Source organism: Chrysemys picta, chromosome 21 (assembly GCF_011386835.1).
Source record: "Chrysemys picta bellii isolate R12L10 chromosome 21, ASM1138683v2, whole genome shotgun sequence".
In the NCBI taxonomy this organism is placed as follows: domain Eukaryota; kingdom Metazoa; phylum Chordata; order Testudines; family Emydidae; genus Chrysemys; species Chrysemys picta.
This window is the reverse complement of record NC_088811.1, coordinates 12,947,805-12,965,903: the sequence shown is the minus strand read 5'-3', so window position 1 is coordinate 12,965,903 and position 18,099 is coordinate 12,947,805. Positions and strand designations below refer to the sequence as shown.

The 18,099-nt window shown below is 41.2% G+C and overlaps 1 protein-coding gene across 17 annotated transcripts in view; it reads right to left on the bottom strand.

Moving 5' to 3' along the window:
- The window catches only part of VPS13D (vacuolar protein sorting 13 homolog D), a 192,412-nt gene that overhangs the window by 40,563 nt on the left and 133,750 nt on the right, over positions 1 to 18,099 (bottom strand). For all 17 annotated transcript variants that reach the window (XM_065575036.1, XM_065575035.1, XM_065575034.1 and 14 more), the window contains 2 exons: positions 9,655 to 9,787; positions 7,362 to 7,557 (listed from right to left, as the gene is read on the bottom strand). In XM_065575036.1, the coding sequence (XP_065431108.1) occupies positions 7,362 to 7,557; positions 9,655 to 9,787 (329 nt within the window). The remainder of the gene's footprint in view (positions 1 to 7,361; positions 7,558 to 9,654; positions 9,788 to 18,099) is intronic.

Genomic DNA, 18,099 nt, shown 5'->3' with positions numbered 1-18,099 from the left:
CAAGCCTTCTATTTTTCCCAAGGTGTGCACCTGATATCTAGCCGTTTCCATTAAACCAGTCATGGTAACTTAGAGCCAAAATGGTAAAAGGAAAAAGTATGTCTCATTTCTAGCAATTATATTAAGCTACCATGACCAAGAAATGGGTATTTTTTTCCATCAGACAGTCTAATAGAAAACAAATCTTGCACTTTCATAACTTTATTCAAAGAAATTTTTTTTTTTAAATAATTTCTCAGGAACTTGTAAGAGCCTTACATAAGCTGCATTATAATGAGCAATGTTTTGTTTTAGGCTTCTGGGTATTAGGGAGTATTTAGAGATCAGCCAAACAGAAGGAAAAAAGACATCACTTGGAATACAATTTTTGTGCTTTGGTGGAGACAGCTATAGTTAAGAGGGAGGCAGTAATGTTTCAGTTGCTTTTCAGAACATTTTGTGACCATAAGCAGCAATCATAAATCAGCCATCTAGTACCCACTTTGTGTAAGACGTGACTGAATTTCCATTATAAGAAGTTTTATTTTGGTTCCTTCTCTTAAATCTGCAGACAAAGGAACATCTACCTTGAAACTGGGGGGTTAAGTTTGTAGCTTAGTTAGATTTTTCTGCCAAATTGGAGTTCAGTTGGATAAAGTGTTCATGAATGACACCCAAAGAAGAGAGGTATGAAGAGTCCAAAAATAATTTTAATGACTTTTTATAGCTAATCGTAATAATGTTGATGAGAAGTAGAGAGATAAATCATCATTTACTGTACTTTCTAGAACACAGAATAAAAAAGATTATACTTTTACACACATTTAGCATTTTAAAGCATAAGTCAGCATTTTTTTTGGACAAGCTAATTTAGTATTGTGAAGTGGGGTGAGGGAGGGGGAAGGTGATGCATTCCGTTCAGGTCTGCTACACAGACATCGCGGAGGAGAAGAAATTGTCCCTCAGTCTCTTCAGTCCTCACACCTCTGTGAGCCACAGAAGGCCAGCAGCAAAAGATCCCTACTACTACAGCAGTCACTTAGCAAGTCTGCTTGGGGGAAGAAAGAGGCCTAGAGAGATGGTGGTAACTGGTGACGGGCATTTGCCCATTTCCTGTTGGCAGCCTATGAGGCTTAGCAGACCCCATGCGGAATATAGAAGGCTCTTCAGCTCTCTCCCTCTCCAATCCTCAAGGTGACTTAGGAATCTAGCTGGGGGCCATGCTAGGGTTGCCAACTGTCTAATCACACAAACGCAAACACACTTGCCCCGCCCCCTTCCCCGCCCTTCCTCCAAGTCTCCTCCACCTCCCTGTGTGGCTGGCACTCCCCCACCCTCACTCACTTTCACTGGGCTGGGTCTGCCCCATGCTGACTTGCATCGGGCCTGCTCCGAATGTTTAAACCCCGTCTCCGAGCCCAAAGACAGGGACCTAGACCGCGAGGGCCAGAGCAGTGCCGAGTGCTGTTGGGCCAGGGAGCGGTGCAGCGAGGCTAGAGAGTGGTGCCATGACCTGGAGCGGTACTTTGAACAGGGTCTGCACGATGACATGGAATGGTGCCGAGACCGACTGTGCCGGGACCTGCTGCGTGATGGCAATTGACGCCTTAAACGGGAGTGCTGGCGGGACCTGGAGTGGTGCTGTGAGTCTGACCGGTGCCTAGAGTGTGATCAGCATTGGGAATCCGAGTGGTGCCGGGACTCCTAGTGGTATCTTGCCTCAAGAGCTGGCACCGAGGGGCAGAGCACTGCTGGTTTTCCACAGGACAGTGCCACACACTGTGGCATCAGAGACTTGGCGCAAAGGGCCAGTGACCCCGGTGCAGTCGTATCTATGAGGTCTCTTGTGGCCTCAAATGTGTCTGGGGAAGAAGGCAGATGCACCTCCTCCACCACCTGACATGGTGAGTCCAATTGCACCGGACTCAACGGACCCCCTTGCAGGACCAAAGTCGATGGCGCAGGCTCCAAAGTTTTCGGCACTGGGGACTCCTTCCTCGGACGCACCCATTGGCTTGTTCCGAGGAGGTGGGCCCCGAAGTCAGGGAACAACTCCTCTCTTGTTTCCAGTGCCGCTTCTGCCCTCAGGCATGGGATTTGTGCCGAGTTGTCTCCGACTGTTTCTGCACCGCAGAGCCATCTCCGTTACCACTGCCAAGGCACTAAGCACCAATGCACTCCTGCCGATGCTGTTTGTGGTCTAAGTGCCGCCTCCATAAGGAGCTGCTTCAGTCTAAAGTCCCGCTCATTTTTCGTTATTGGGCTAAATACTTTGCAAATCCTGCACGTATCCACCTGATGCGTTTCCCCCAGACACTTTAAGCAAGCGTCATGGGGGTTTGCACATTGACATAGGCTTTTTGCAGGGTTTGAACCCCTGGGACTTAGGCATGCCCTGAGTCCCCAGGGAGAGCACAGTCGGGTTGGAGGGGAACTCCCCATTCCCAACAGCGAACTATTAACACTACACTAATTAATGACTAACTATACTAACTAAGGAAGACAAACACTAAAGTAGATAGAAGCTAGGGAAACTTGGAGAGCTTGCTGAGCAAGATACCACAGTTCCAACGACTGACACTGGTGGTAAGAAGGAACTGAGGAGGTGCCAGTTCGGCAGGATCATATATAGTGCACTATGGAGGCACCACTCCAGGGGACTCCACAGCCAACCTGACGGGTGCTGCTAGGGGAAAAACTTTCCCATGACTGTGCACGGGGCGTGCACGCACCTAACTGGAATCGATATGAGCAATCACTTGAAGAAGAACAAACAGTTCCAACTTTTAGATACCACAAAAACGAGACTGCTTGATTCTGGATCACGAACGGCTTGTACTAACTACAAATTCATTTACTATCAGACATACTTGACAGAAAATTCCCATTGCACTAGTAGCACGCTGAAGACATAACTCCCCACTCCTACATCATAAAAAACAACAACAGATGGAAGTTCTAAAAAATGCTCCTTTACCCATAACCACCATTTGCCTTATATACTTAAAATCAGCTATTGAAATTCTACAGCGGATTTTTCTAGGTATCTGGCCGTGTGTGCCCCCCTGTATTTGAGATCAGAATGGGATCTCAGCACTGGAATAGTGTCAACCACAGACTTTGAGTCCATCCATGACAGTAAACTTACTTTAATTCATACTTTGCAAGGTTAAGCAACACTAATCAGATCAGCTTAAGCATTTTTATTTCTGTAACTTCTCAACTCGGAGCAGTCATGGCCCAGCACACGTAGAGCAGAAAGTGCAACCTGAGCCAGCGATTCAGTTTGGAACAGCATTTAACTTTGATTCCAAACCACACATAGCTGAACAGTTAACAAATGCAACAGGGGGCTATTGGTACACAACAGTCAAAACAAGTCCAAAGCCTTTGTTGTTCTTCTCCCTGTCCTCCAAAGAACAATTCAGTTGCTTGATTAATAAGAGAATTAGAGAGAAAAGTGTGTGTGGGATTCTTTTATGAACTTTTGCAACATATAAGTGCCGTTGAGTGTATTTAAATTTATAAGGTCTATACATCTGTGATTAAAATCTTTTTGTGAAAAACAAATACAGTCACACCTGTGTAAAGAGGCGTCCTAAATTAATTACTAGAATTTTTTTTTTTCTTTAAGGAAGGTTTATGGGTCAATGGATTTTCACAGGACAGTTGCAACAATACAAGATTTCTGTGTACTGGACACATTTTTGCCCTGAAATTATATTTAGATGCCTTATATGGTTTCTGATATTCGTTTACTATGCAACTAAATTAGGAATTTTTTAATTAGCAAAGGATTGAAAATTGCATGATGATGAACTTCACCTCATACTGCTGTGGGTCCATGACAAACAAAAGTTATTCCAAATTCAGTGGAAGCTCAGCTCTGGTTCATCTCATAGACATTTCCTCATCTGTACTCAGTCAACAGCCATCAGCAGGAGGGCACTGTGCTACCCAGGCCCATGGCAGGCAGACAAAGCTAGCTCTTGCCTGCAGTCTAGTTTCTCATCTGTCATGCAACCTCATCACTAGTAATATTGCAAATAGGTTGGAAATTCACAAATGCAGATATTTCAATGTAATGCACACATTGTATGCATGTGCACGTTATGATATACGCATTTTAATGTACAGTATGTATATGTATACATAGTGCAACCTTCATAATCATTTCTAAAAAAAAAAAAGAGTATAACCGTGTTTTTTAAAATGAACCCGGAGACTGCTTAGGTTAACACATTAGTTATTTTGCTTGAATGTGTCGCAACCTTCTATTTGTCTGAGATATAACATTTCTAATCATACTCTATATGGGTTTTTTCTTTAAATCCCTCTTTCCTTATCCAAACTATGATCCCTGACATTTCAATTCTACAAATTACACTAAGTCCCAAGTGCGTATAACTATATGCTAGCTGCTCCCATTCCCTTCCCAGCCCCCAACACGCTCATTTAGTCGTTGCTCAAATGTACTGTTACGTTTGATGCAGGTAAAGTGTGGGGCCCTATTATACAAAAATTCATCATTACCGACAACAGATGGGCTAACTGAACCTTATGAGTCTTAACATTAATTCTTTTTAGATGTATTACATTCATCGGCAGTTAAAAAGGCTGGTGCATTTGGAACACTTCCTACTTCCACAACAAAGGATGTCTAGGTTTGCGTTCTTATGAGTTTCTTGCACCTCACTCACACTTCAGCAAGCTTACTGTTCCCTACTGAAATAGTGATGGCAGACGCATCAGGATTCTGAGTGCGGCATAATAAAATGCAGGAAATGGAAAAACCAAATGGAAAGACTAAAAAACAACAAATGCCCCCACCATTCTGAAAATCACAAAATAATATACCTGGATTTTTTAACCCCCCCCTGTTGTGCAGGATCTTGTACAACAGACAGAGTTCCTAAGGCATGCAGTAACACAGCACAGCATCAACATACAGGAACTGAATGCTACTTAACCACTGGAAATAAAATGTTTATTCTCTTAGAACTCTCCTATTCTTTCCCCTTTTCCTCGTTTACTTGGCCATTATTATTTTTATCAGTTTTGTACAACATTGATCTTAAACATGTTTAATATAATTAAATATTATTTATTTCTGGTAGTGCCCACAGCATGCAAGGCACTGAAGACACAGAAAGGCATAGTGTCTGCCCAACAGAAGGCATACAGAGCCCCTGCCAAAGGAGTAAAAGGTGGATCCTGGAGTGGTGGAGGGAAGTGGAGGGGAGGGGATGGGGGGCACACAAACACAGAGCCCTTGCTATGGCAGAAAGGTAAAAAGGAGGGAGGACAGAGAACCCTTGGTTTGGCAGGAGGTAGGAATCAGGGTGCACACTGAGTCCCTGGCTTAGGGAGCAAGGGAGGAATGGAGGGCATGGGGAAGGGCAGACAGAATTGTTGGCACATGGGGAGAATGGAGTATCCTGATATGGGAAGAGAAATAAATGGGGGGTACATGCAGCTGATCTCTGGGGGTGAGTGTGTCTGGGCTGGGGGCTGCCCCGCGGCTGGGTTCTGGGCTTAGGAGCTGCGGGTGTCTGGGCTGGGGGGATGCCCCATGGCTAGACTCAGGGGTGAAGGGCGGGTGTCTAAGACCAGAGGGGCAGAGTTTTCCCCCATGATATGCCCAGCCGGCACATGTGACACACCTAGACTGAGGTGCCCAGTAAAAGCATAACAGAGAAACAGGAACTGGATTGTCGTAGGGGTTTCTTTAACTCTCTACTCCTGGGGGAATCTTTATTGCTATCTGTATTGCTACAGACATACTTGCTGACAGATAGTTTGGGATAAATTACCAAAATAACTGAAACTGGCTTGATTATATTGACAAATAAAATATGCATAATTTTGCAGAACTGTAAAATATTGTGCACAGAATTTTTAATATTTTTGGCACAGAATTCCCCCAGGAGTAATGTGTGTACATGCACAATCACACACACATACATATTCTTAGTAAAAACTGATTTTGCAAAAGAAAAATAGAAGGGATGTCGCTATTACATTATCTTCAGAACTCTTCAACTTCTTTAAAACAACTGTTTTCCTATGAATTCTTAATGGAAGCCTAAAGAAGAACATTTTTAGTTCAATTCTGCATCAGGATACCAAGATGGCAATTTCTTTCTTATTATATTTAAGCTCTTCAGACTTTCTTTTTCCTGATTTATTAGAATATGATGTAGTAATACTGCATGCAGATGTGGTCGCCCCATCTCAAAAAAGATGTACTGGAATTGGAAAAGGTTTAGAAAAGGGCAACAAAAATTATTAGGAGTATGGTACGGCTTCCATATGAGGAGAGATTAATAAGACTGGGACTTTTCAGCTTGGAAAAGAGATGACTAAGGGGGGATATGATAGAGGTCTATAAAATCATGACTGGTGTGGGGAAAGTAAATAAGGAAGTGTTATTTATTCCTTCTCATAACACAAGAAGTAGGGGTCTCCAAATGAAATTAATAGGCAGCAGGTTAAAAACAAACAAAAGGAAGTATTTTTTCACACAACGCACAGCCAACCTGTGGAACTCCTTGCCAGAGGATGTTGTGAAGGCCAAGACTATAGCAGGGTTCAAAAAAGAACTAGATAAGTTCATGGAGGACAGGTCCCTCAATGGGTATTAACCAGGATGGGTAGGGATGGTGTCTCTAGCCTTTGTCTGCCAGAAGCTGGAAATGGACGACGGGCAGGGCCGGCTCCAGGGTTTTGGCCGCCCCAAGCAGCCAAAACAAAAAACAAAACAAAACAAAACAAAAAAGCCGCAATCGCGATCTGCGGCGGCAATTTGGCGGGAGGTCCTTCACTCCCAAGTGGAGTGAGGGACCGTCCGCCGAATTGCCGCTGAATACCTGGACCTGCCACCCCTCTCCTGAGCGGCCACCCCAAGCACCTCCTTGAGAAGCTGGTGCCTGGAGCCGGCCCTGACGATGGGGGGATGGATCACTTGATGATTACCTGTTCTGTTCATTCCCTCTGAGGCACCTGGCATTGGCCACAGTTGGAAGATAGGATACTGGGCTAGATGGACCTTTGGTCTGACCCAGTATGGCCATTCTTATGTTCTTAGTAATGAGAATCTCCTATATTACACTGTAGCTTTTCTGTACCAATTTTACTAGTACAAAAGGCCATATTAGTTAGTCTACAAATGCAGTATTTCAAAAAGGAGGTAATTAAATGCAGCATTTCAAAAAGGATCTAATTAAATCAACTAGAAGCAAAACTAATAATACAAAGTAATAATTATAAAATTACAATTCCTTTGGGCTAGGAAACAAAATCCATTACAAAATTGCAGAAGGTATTGCAATATGCTTTTGTAGACACTTTATTATGATTAGAAATGAAAAGCATTCACTGACCTGGGGCCACTAAGAGTTGCAGTGTCTCTCACTGCCTGCGCTGTTTCAGAAGCAAAATCAAGGGCACCAGCCATTGGTTTGGTTACTGTGCCAACCAGCCCTTTCCCAAGGCCTGATATGAAACCACTGACTCCTCCTTCAGTTTTGACACCTTCTACTGTTGAGGTTATTACACTTGTTAATCCACCAATGATTCCTAGCAAAGACAACAAAGACTGTAAGTGGACCAACTGCTTTGCCACTAAAAATAAAACGACAGGATGTTATTACAGCTGACAATGTTAAATGATTTACTTTTTTGAAAGTTCTTGATAGTGGGAAAGCATGTTACTCACTTAATGCAGCACATGAAAAGTTTGAATGTTTTTTTTTTTTATTAATCTAATAATATAGTCTTATATTTGTACAGGGCAATTTATCCTGATGCTATCCATACACAAAAGTATTTTGTCTACTGCTGAAGTGAAGCCACCTCCAACAGTGTGACAAGGATTTAACAGAACACAAAATATTACACAACAGCTTAGGACAGGAAAAAAAAAAATACTGTGTTCAGTTGGAAATATAATGAGAAATTTAAGCAGGCGAAGTGGAATTTTGACCAGGACACTGGGGACAGGCATCTCATTCTTGCAAAATGTTAATGTCCATGAGAACTTGAGGGCCCAACAAGGGGTTAGGAACTTAAAAGGCAGATCCTCAGCTGGTATCAACTAGGGTGACCAGATGTCCCGATTTTATAGGGACAGTCCCGATTTTTGGGTCTTTTTCTTATATAGGCTCCTGTTACCCCCCACCCCCTATCCCGATTTTTCACACTTGCTGTCTGGTCACCCTAGTATCAACTGACCTAGCTCCATAGACTTCTTTGACTGCCCTACAGATTTTACATCACAGCCAAAAGACAGTAAACATTGTGATGTTGGTAGTACAAACAGTATTGTTGGTACATAAGTTGTGGAGTCGAGAAGCATATAGCATATGCTATGTTTAATTGTTTCATTTGGGTAACTTTGCCATACAGTGGAGTATTTGGGAAAACTACAGTTCAACAGACAGAATTTAACAGTCAACTGCTTCTTTGAAGAAATGGAAATTGGAAACATTAAAAAAACAAAAAGGATTCAAGTCAAAGAAGCTAATCAGCTAATGAATCTTTCTAACTGACTCTTCATTAAAACAATCATATTTCAGATTTCACATGTTGCTAACAACATAATTTATACCTGATTTGAGAACACACCTAATGTTCTGTACCTGAAATAATCAAAATGCTTTGCATTCAAAGGGAAGTCTAATGTGATCCATTTAGAACTGCTATCTTTCTCATATAAATTTTTTTATTCCTGCACTTAAGTAAACTACAAGAGTTAGATATGGAAACAACTTACAGAAACGAACCTTTTCCATTTTTGGGCCATCACCTATCTCAAGTGATGGGGCTTCAACTACCTAGAAAACTATTTCAGTCTAAGACAGAGACTGAATAAACAAATTTCCCCTAATTTTACATTTCTTAAGTACAAGACTTTTTGATAATCATACAGACTGCATTTGAAATTGCACCAGGTTAACTAAAGGCACAATTTTAAACAAATTTAATGAAACTGATACAAAATACACTGTGAATATTCAAATGATTTAAACCTGGCTTATATCGATTTAGCTTAATTCAGCAGAGAATCGACAAGCTAAATTGCCAAAATTGTCTTCAATCAAATTAAGAGTGTCCACACGGTCTTTTGCACCAGTTTAAATAAACTGTTTTTTTTGTTTTGTTTTTTGTTTTAAGATAGCTGAAAGTTAAACAGGTGCAACTTTGAATACAGACAGGCTAAGGGCCGGATTGTGCAAGAAAACTGGAATTTGTGGGAACTGAGTGAAAGCAGGGGAAGCTAAGCGCGATACACTTATTTATTCATTTGTACCACTGGCTGAATATTATCTTATTATTTGTCCCTTACAAAGTGATTGTAAGCATATTTATGAACCTATATGGAAATTAGAAATTTTGGCTGATCTCTTTCCTAAATTTAGTTTTGATATCCAACAGTACACTTCAATAGGACCTATTCTCAAATCTAGTTGCCTTGGCCAAAATTAAAAACACAATTAAATTAAAAGGAAAGCCAGCAATTGCTCCATTACCTTAAGCCACTTGTAACCAACCAGTGTGGAGTGGCTTAAATTGAACTGCATTGTTTTTCTGAATCCTATCACTTTGAATCCACAGTGACAGAGATAACAAAGGAACCGTTATTACAATAGTATAATCTATTGATGCACAAATTACCATGAGCAAGTCCATGGATCCCTGCTATTAGATGTTCTCCACTGGTTGCGCCATGGTATCGAATGTACTCTCGTTCAGTTTGATGTCGATTATCCATCGTCTTTCCCAAACCATCTGATAAAGTCCCAGCAAACTACAGTAAGAGAAACAATGGGAAATAAAAAAAAAAAAAAAAAACAAAAAAAAAAACAGAATTCTAAATTATCAAGATTTGTTGAAACAAGCTGTGTTTAATTTTTAAACACTGATTTATGCAATTCTCCTTTTTATTGCTTTACTTTAAATATTACTATAGTGCTAAAGACCAGAATATGTGCAGTTCTCAATATCTGCATGTCACACTTACATGGCAGCATGAAAAGAGAATTTTTGATTGTTTGAAGATATGCATCTACAGTCTAATTCCATAATCACTATGTCTTATATTCAGAAAGGCCTTGTCTGCATTAGTATTTTCCTTAAGATTGCCCCACAGTTATCATTCCACTGGAAGTAGCACCAGTGTAAGGCCAGCCACTTGTATCTTACAGTGTTATTTAGCCCACGTTGGTTAAAACATCATTGGCTATTCCACACCAGAGTTTCACTCATTGCAACCATCAGTGGATCTGCACCAATGGCAGCACAATGGTGGGAAGTTTTAAGAAAAAGTGTTACTCTAATGGCCTGGAATTAGAGGAAATTTTTTAAGTAGTACAATTGTAACTTGCATCAACTATGCAAATTTCTACAAATGATATTTGATTTTGTAAAGTGTTTCAGTGTCTTGACACTTTTTAAAAAATAAATATTTGCAGAAGTCATCCAGTTTCTCCCCTTTGGAATGCTAAATGATTTAGGGTCGAATCTTGCTCGTGTCAAAGTCAACAGAGTTTTGCCATTGACTTCAGCAGCACGGTTGAATCCGATGGCTATGTTTACACTACTTTTTTACTTAGGCAGCAGAATAGGTCAACCTATTTTCCCCCCGCCAAATGTACTAACTCAACTTGGCTTTATATATACTGAGCTGTATAGCATATAAAGTAAATTAGTCATTTCAATCAAAAAACAAACAATACATAGCCAATTTATATTCTGATCAAATGAAGTTAAAGTATGTTTGCTGGCACGAATCAGGAGAGGATCTTATTGATAAACATGAACTCTCACTGTAGATGTTTTATCAGAAAAGGATTGAGAAAGAACATTTACCTGTGTTCTATCATTATGCAATTTGAAAAGTTCTAGAGTGACAGTAAATAAGAAATCACATCTATGCCTAACTATAGTAGTCAAGTGAACAAACGAAACAAATGAAAACTGCTAAATAGAATTAACTGTCTAGTGAAACCTCTCCCAAAACAAGTAGTTAAATGCCAGTGACCCTAGTTTAACCTTTCAGAAAACTCACTGGAATGTTATTTAGACATACAGCTATCCTTTTGCAGAGATATGTGAAAACCTTCAAGGCAAACACTCCCAGAAATATGCTTGTACTAGTGTACTTTACATTTTGTAGCAAGTTAAGAAGCTATTTAAATACATTTCAGTAACGGGGTTTTAAAGTGCATCTATTTTACAGCTGGGGGGGTAGCAATGCCATGTTTAGGGAAAAGTGCAGGATGGTTTTGGCCAGAGGTAGATGGCTATGTTGACAGACAAGTACTACAGCAGAGGACAAAGATTTGAACTAATGTAAGGGAAATCTCAATGGACTGTAATGAAGGCATGTGCAGAACCATTATAAAAGTATTGGCCTCTTTCCTAATCATATCTTTCATGATATAGGTGAAGGATTAAGACATATCTAATCCGAGCAGGCGTTATGAGAACACTGGCCATTACTGAATGAAGATACTGAAAAAACACCAGCTAGAGTGAAAGGTAGGTCAGTCCCAGTGCTCCATTAATTCTTTAGCCACTTAGATAAGATCACATCCCAAAGTTAAGCCAAACACAAAACAAAACAACCCAGCACCCTTACCTCTAACTGAGAACAGTTATCAGTAGTGAAAAGGATGCCTAGTAGGACCCTGGCATTCACAGAGCAGCTGCAGATGGTGTAGCACCACTTCTGGGCCAGAGAAATGAGCCCTGGCTGGTGGGACTGCATCATAATGCAGGCTTGGGATAACGAGCAGTGCCTGCAGAACTTTCGGATGAGCAAGGCCATATTCCTGGATCTGTGCACAGAGCAAACCCCTGCCTTCCAGTGCAGGGACCCCAAAATGAGAGCTGCACTGACAGTGGAGACGAGCATGGTGATCACTGCGTGGAAATGTGCAACGCCGGACTAGCACCAGTCAGTGGGAAATCATTTTGGAAATTCAGTGGGGGAACACGGTCATGCAAGTGTGCAGGGCCATTAATCGTGTCCTGCAACGCAGGACTGACACTCTGGGCACTGTACAGGACATGGTGGATGGATTTGCAGCAATGGTTTCCCGAACTGCAGTGGAGTGATAGAACACACATCCTTATTTTGGCACCAGATCACCTGGCCACAGAGTACATCAACAGAAAGGGAGACTTTTCTATGGTTATGCAAGCATTGGTGAACCACTGACATCAGTGAAGGTGCATGACGCATGCATCTGTAAGAACACAAGAGTGTTCAAAAAGCTACAAGCTGGGACTTTCCCTCCTGACCGGCAGATTACCATTGGTGATGTTGGAATGCCAATAATGATCGTGGGGGACCCAGCCTCCCCCTTGCTCATGAAGCCATACGCTGGCCACCCTGACAGCACCAAGGAAAGATTCAGTTACCAGATTGGCAGATGCAGAATGACAGTTGTTTGCGCTTTTGGTCTGTAGCTGTGCTTGCACAGCCTCTTCTCCCCACAGGCCCAGGAGATCCAATATCTCCGGTCTACTCCAACTGGAGCATGGAGCCGGCATGGTCAGCTGGTCAGCTGCACACAACAATGGAGAGCTGTTAGGTGTGCTTGACGAACTGGACAAACAGGAAAAGGTATTTCAAAAATTTGCGGGGCTTTAGAGAGGAAGGAGGCCTGGTAGTCTCCGTGATCCCTGGGCACTGGAGTTCACAATTGTGACCAGAGCAGTCAGCGTCAGGCATTGTGGGACAGCAGCTGGACAACTGTTAAGGTGGACATAAGTAAGGCAGTGCCTGCATTTGTGCTGCATCGACCTCAGTACACCCAGCACGGCTCAACCCCATTCAGGGAGGCGGTGTTACTGCATCGCTGTAACGGGGCACTTACATCGGTGGGAGACAAATTAAAGAATAGACACATGTTCATCTAGGTTGACACAATGCAGCTAGTCAACCTTACTTTGTAGCGTAGACCAGGCCTTTGTAAAATGCCTAGAGATGCTTCATGAAACCTTGCACTGATGAGGAGAAACAAGAGAGCCTAAAAATTCCTTCTTGAATAGTTTAGAATTCTCATCTGTCCCCTGCATGTGACATGAATGGTGCTCTGCCAGTGTAACAGGATTCTAGGTTTGAATTCCCTCATTGGTAATTCTTTCATGGAAATTTCCTTTGATACCTTTGCTCCATCCTATAACTCAGAAAGGTAGTAACTTCAACACCCTGTTGTGTCGTAGACACAGAAAACACATGTGGATCAAAGTGTGTACGTATTAGAAAAAATAATCTTACATATCCTTAATTTATAAAGTCAGACCCTAGTCTACATGCCCTTGCCACAAAAGCCATCTATACAAGAATAAACCTAATGTAAGGATTATTCATTGTAACGTCTTCAGGATTGGGCCTTTGCACAGATGCAAATACAGTACAACAATCCTCATTTAGATTAACATTTTCATGTTATAACAAGATCATTTAGAATAGCTAGATATTCCAATATTATCTACTGACTATATTAAAAAGGAAATCTGTACCAAGTTTAGCAGAGAAGTGAAAGTATAACAATATTAAAATCACATGTTGATCGATGACAAAGATGTCAAAAGTTTATTCTTTTTCAAAAATGACCTTTCCTCAAGGTGTTTTGATCAGCAGCCATCAATGGGGGCAAGAGCATCAATTCCATGTCTCCTTCAGCCCCCCAATTCTAGTAATTAAATAGCATGTATGTATACATAATTTGCATAATATAAAAAGTGACCAAAGAGCATATCATTATTTTGTAAATTGTAGTTTGGAAATATGCCTGAGATCCTTGTTATAATAAGGTAAAAACTCAAAATAAGAAACAAAATTTAGTTATATAATGTGTCTGACGCAATTTTTTCTTCTACTTACATCTGCAATGTTTTTAAAGGCTGTGCAATTTTTTGCTAGCTATATGATTACTGAGCGGTAGCTCCTCCTTTCCTGCTAAGAAATGCAAACTATTCAAAGCATCTTCCATTATCTCAACAAGCAGATTTTAATCATATGAATGAAAATTAAATCCCATGACTGTTCTTGTGACTTAACCATACAGACACAAAACAGAGCGCACAGTTCATTGGCTGAATTATTTTTAACCCCTTTCTGAACTTAATGTAGATGCTATTTTTGATTAGTCTAGAAATACAAATTGAATTGAAACTATCCCATAACCAGGTGTTGTTCTCTCTAGAGGGTTATAGTTTTTACAGGGATTAGAAGAGTTACCATAAGGATTAAAGGCTCACACATGAAATGTGTATTTAGGTGGGAGCAGGCAGATTTTCTGCTGGCTCTAGATTTTCAGCCCACACCGAAAAAAGTGCCATGTCCTGAAACAGTTGTCAAGAACTGACCTCGAATGCCAAATTAGTTAGCTTGGTTGTGATGGTTGGTGCCAGTCAATGTGAATTGGACAAATTATAAATTATTATTAATGAAATGACTGGGCTTTCATAACAGCTGTCTGGGGAAAGTTTTTTGCCCAGTTCAGACTGGGCAGCACAACAATCAAATTTTCCTGAATAAATAAGGCTTGTGTGTTCTCTCCTCACATTTTCCTCCTCTGATGAAAGGAGTCCACCATCTGTGTTAGTCAATCACAATTCCTGTTTTAATGCCTCGATATGAGAATTGTTTTCTTAGTAAAGCCGAAAGAGGAAAAATTCATAAATGTACCGGTTAAAAGTTCATCTCGTCATCACATGGCAATTTTAATACTCTGTCCATGACGAAGGAAAAAAAACAAGGTTAAACAGGGACACTTTGGTTTGCATGTTGTAGCAAATAGCACCAAGTGCCCAAAGACAGACATTTGTTTCATAGTTAGACCATAAGGATTTTAATGGACTAAAATGTTTTTTCCCTGATGTCCTGCCTCAAGTGATGTAATCCAAATTCTTCACCAGATTTTAACCAAAAACCACTAAATTTTAATGTTGAATGCCTCTACCAGTATTTGCTTGATTGTATTATTTAACCATGTTACAATCCACAAGAGGTTACTGGAAAAGAATAGGTTATCACAGAAAAGACATGGTAGGCATCCATTTTCCCTAGTGAAGAAATAGATGGCACCTTCCTATTTTTGGTAATATCTATCTTTTGGGGCTTTTATACAGCATCCATCACCATGTTATTTGAGCACTTAAGTGGATGGGCCACCAAAAATGGTTGTAAGCTGACAGCTAATCTATGTAAAATGAGTTGACAATGTCAGTCCAGTTCCCAGTGTCTCTAGGCCACAATGATTCAGAGGTGCCATGGACTAGCTGAGTATGGAAGCTGAATGCCCATTTTCACTAGCACAGATTAGAGTTGAAGGCACATGAGTAGTGCAGTACCATTGTTCAAGATGCATTCAGTTCTCCAGATATATAGAGGACTTTGATTTTCATATCTGCCAATCCAACACCCTCTCTTATGACTACATTCCCCAATGTCTTTTGGCAGGTAGGGTGCCAAAATGATCTGCAACAGCAGTGTCACCACTTACACAAACACCAGCATATATTATTTGTGGTATGCATTTCCAGTTACCTGTTCTTTTCCACTGGCATGTAAATTTCCTTGATATGTTTTGTAAGAACAAATGTATGGGAAAACAAAGTGAATATTTAGATATGGCACAAAATGTATTTCTCTACTAAAGATATCTTAAGGCAGGTCTACACCAAGAGTTCATGGCAAGATGGGGTGTAAATCTACCCCATGCTAACCTGCTGCACACTTACTGTGGACTCCGCTGCCAAGCACTAATGGTTCCCTAGTGTGCTGTGATCTACTTCGGTTTCAAAGCACGCTAAGGAAGTGTTTTGTCTGCAGGGCTCACACGGACAGTTAGTGTGCAGCAGGCTAGTGCAGGGTGAATTCCAACCCCAACTTGCCACAAGCTAAGTGCTTGTGTAGAAAAAACCTAAAGCTTTGAAAACTATTTCAGTTTATGGGGAGGAGAGAAAAGTCTTCAAATAAGGTTCTGCTTGTGGCAGGGTTGCCCCGGGGGGGAGGAGGAGGGGGACAATTTGCCCCAGGCCCTGCAGTATAGTATTCTATAGTATTGCAACTTGTTTTTATGGAAAGGGCCCCCGAAATAGCTTTGACCCAGGCCCCCTGAATCCTCTGGGCGGCCCTGGCTTGTGGGTGGGACTGATGGGGTGTAATGGATTGGGTGTGGCAAATATTAACAATCTGAGTGAAGAAGAGTAAACCAGAGAACTGTACTCCTTTATTTTGAAGCATAGCAAACTGTTCTTATGACGACAGTATTCTTAATATGAACTGAAACATTTCATAGTGAAAGTGGTGCCCATCTTTTCAACCTGCACATCACAATAGCCATGCTACAGTAGAATTGTAACCCAGCCAGGAGATTCGGTGACAGCAGAGTCAAATCCAAACTTATCCATTGCCTTCACTAGGAAAAAAAAGTGTGTTGTTCGCTCGAGTTAGCTAAATCCTAGTGAAGACAAGGCAGTTTGTCGTTTTCGTTTGAGTTAAAGCCTAAACTTCCTCATAGGCTTTTACAGGACCAACTAACTTGTGTGAAACCTACCAACTGCCTTGTCTTCAGTAGGATTTTACCTCAAGTTAGCAACACTCCTCTTTTTTTGCAATGAAGATAAGACCTTAATTACAAAATGCTTAGGAGGTGTAGTGTAGACCTAACCATGTCCATAACTTGATTAATGTCTTTATAGTCCAGGTGATTAATTTGGTTATATGGACACCATGAGCCAATGAGATCACCTGGTTCTCATGGATGTAGGGTAGATAAGGCCTAATAACAAAATGAAATAAGGTCAGGCCCATAGGTACTTTTAACACCTTTTCCCTCCAACCTTCTCCCATACAACCCCCAAATACCCAACTCTGAAATGGTTTTCAACTGTGTCTCAGGTAAGATGGTTGTGCCTACCCCATGAGCAAAAAAATCCAACAAAAACCAAAAAGATTTCCAATAAACCACACTATGCCCCATCCACTCAGACCAGTACAACCATGTTACCTGAAATGTTTTTTTAGAACAGCTCTTGAAAATCATTTCAGCACCAGAGAATTTTTCTGAGTAGACGGAAGCCCACAAGAAATTCACCCACATTTGTGCCTTGCTTAAGAAGAGTATTGCAAAGGGAAATCCAAGGAAGTCCACACAAAAAGAAAACTTGGGTGTCTCACTTTTTGATGCCTCCTCCTTTTAAAAGTGATGGTATCTGGCTCTTCCCTTGTGAAATAGCAGTCACAATATAATTCATGGCTTATTGCACTGTTTATCTAGTCATGCAGAAAACAGCCTACAGCTAAACAACAATGACAACAAAAGCATGATCCACCCATACCCCCTTATTTTCCTCAATGAGGTGTTAACTTCAAAACCTAGTTTAGACCATTTAAATGCTAATGTTACGAAGTACGGAAATCTAAGGAATAAACCAACATGCAGCTTGAATCAAGGCACTTCTTAGAACAAAACCTAATCTCTTCCATCCTTAAATTTTCCAGAATAAGTTCTTTGCCTACACCTTATCAAAAAGGAAGTATTACTCTGGCCTTTTATCCTGGATATGTTCTTTATATTTCCCAAACTTCCCTTTTGCTACAGTGACTTGTCACAGGGCACCTCAACTCCTGCTCAGAGTGGTCACATTCCTTCTTTAGCGACTAATAATTAACAGGCATGCTGTTGAATGAAGAAGGCTGCACCTTACCACTAGACTCAAAATGCCTAGCTTCTCCTAGATCTAAGAACTGGAAGCCCAAATCCAGATAAAGCTTGGATCTCCCAGATCGCTAATTAGATGTCATAGAATCGTAGAACTGGAAGGGACCTCAAGAGGTCATTTAGTCCAGTCCCCTGCACTCAAGACAGGACTAAGTATTATCTCTAGACCATCCCTGACAGGTAACTGTCTAACCTGATCTTAAAAATCTCCAATGATGGAGATTCTACAACCTCTGTAGGCAATTTAGGGCTAGTCTACCCTGGCAACACTAAAGTGCTGCCACGACAGAGCTTTAACGTGCCTTGTGTGGTCGTGGCGCAGTGCTGGGAGAGAGCTCTCCCAGTACTCTAAGGCCTTGGCTACACTTACCCGCTA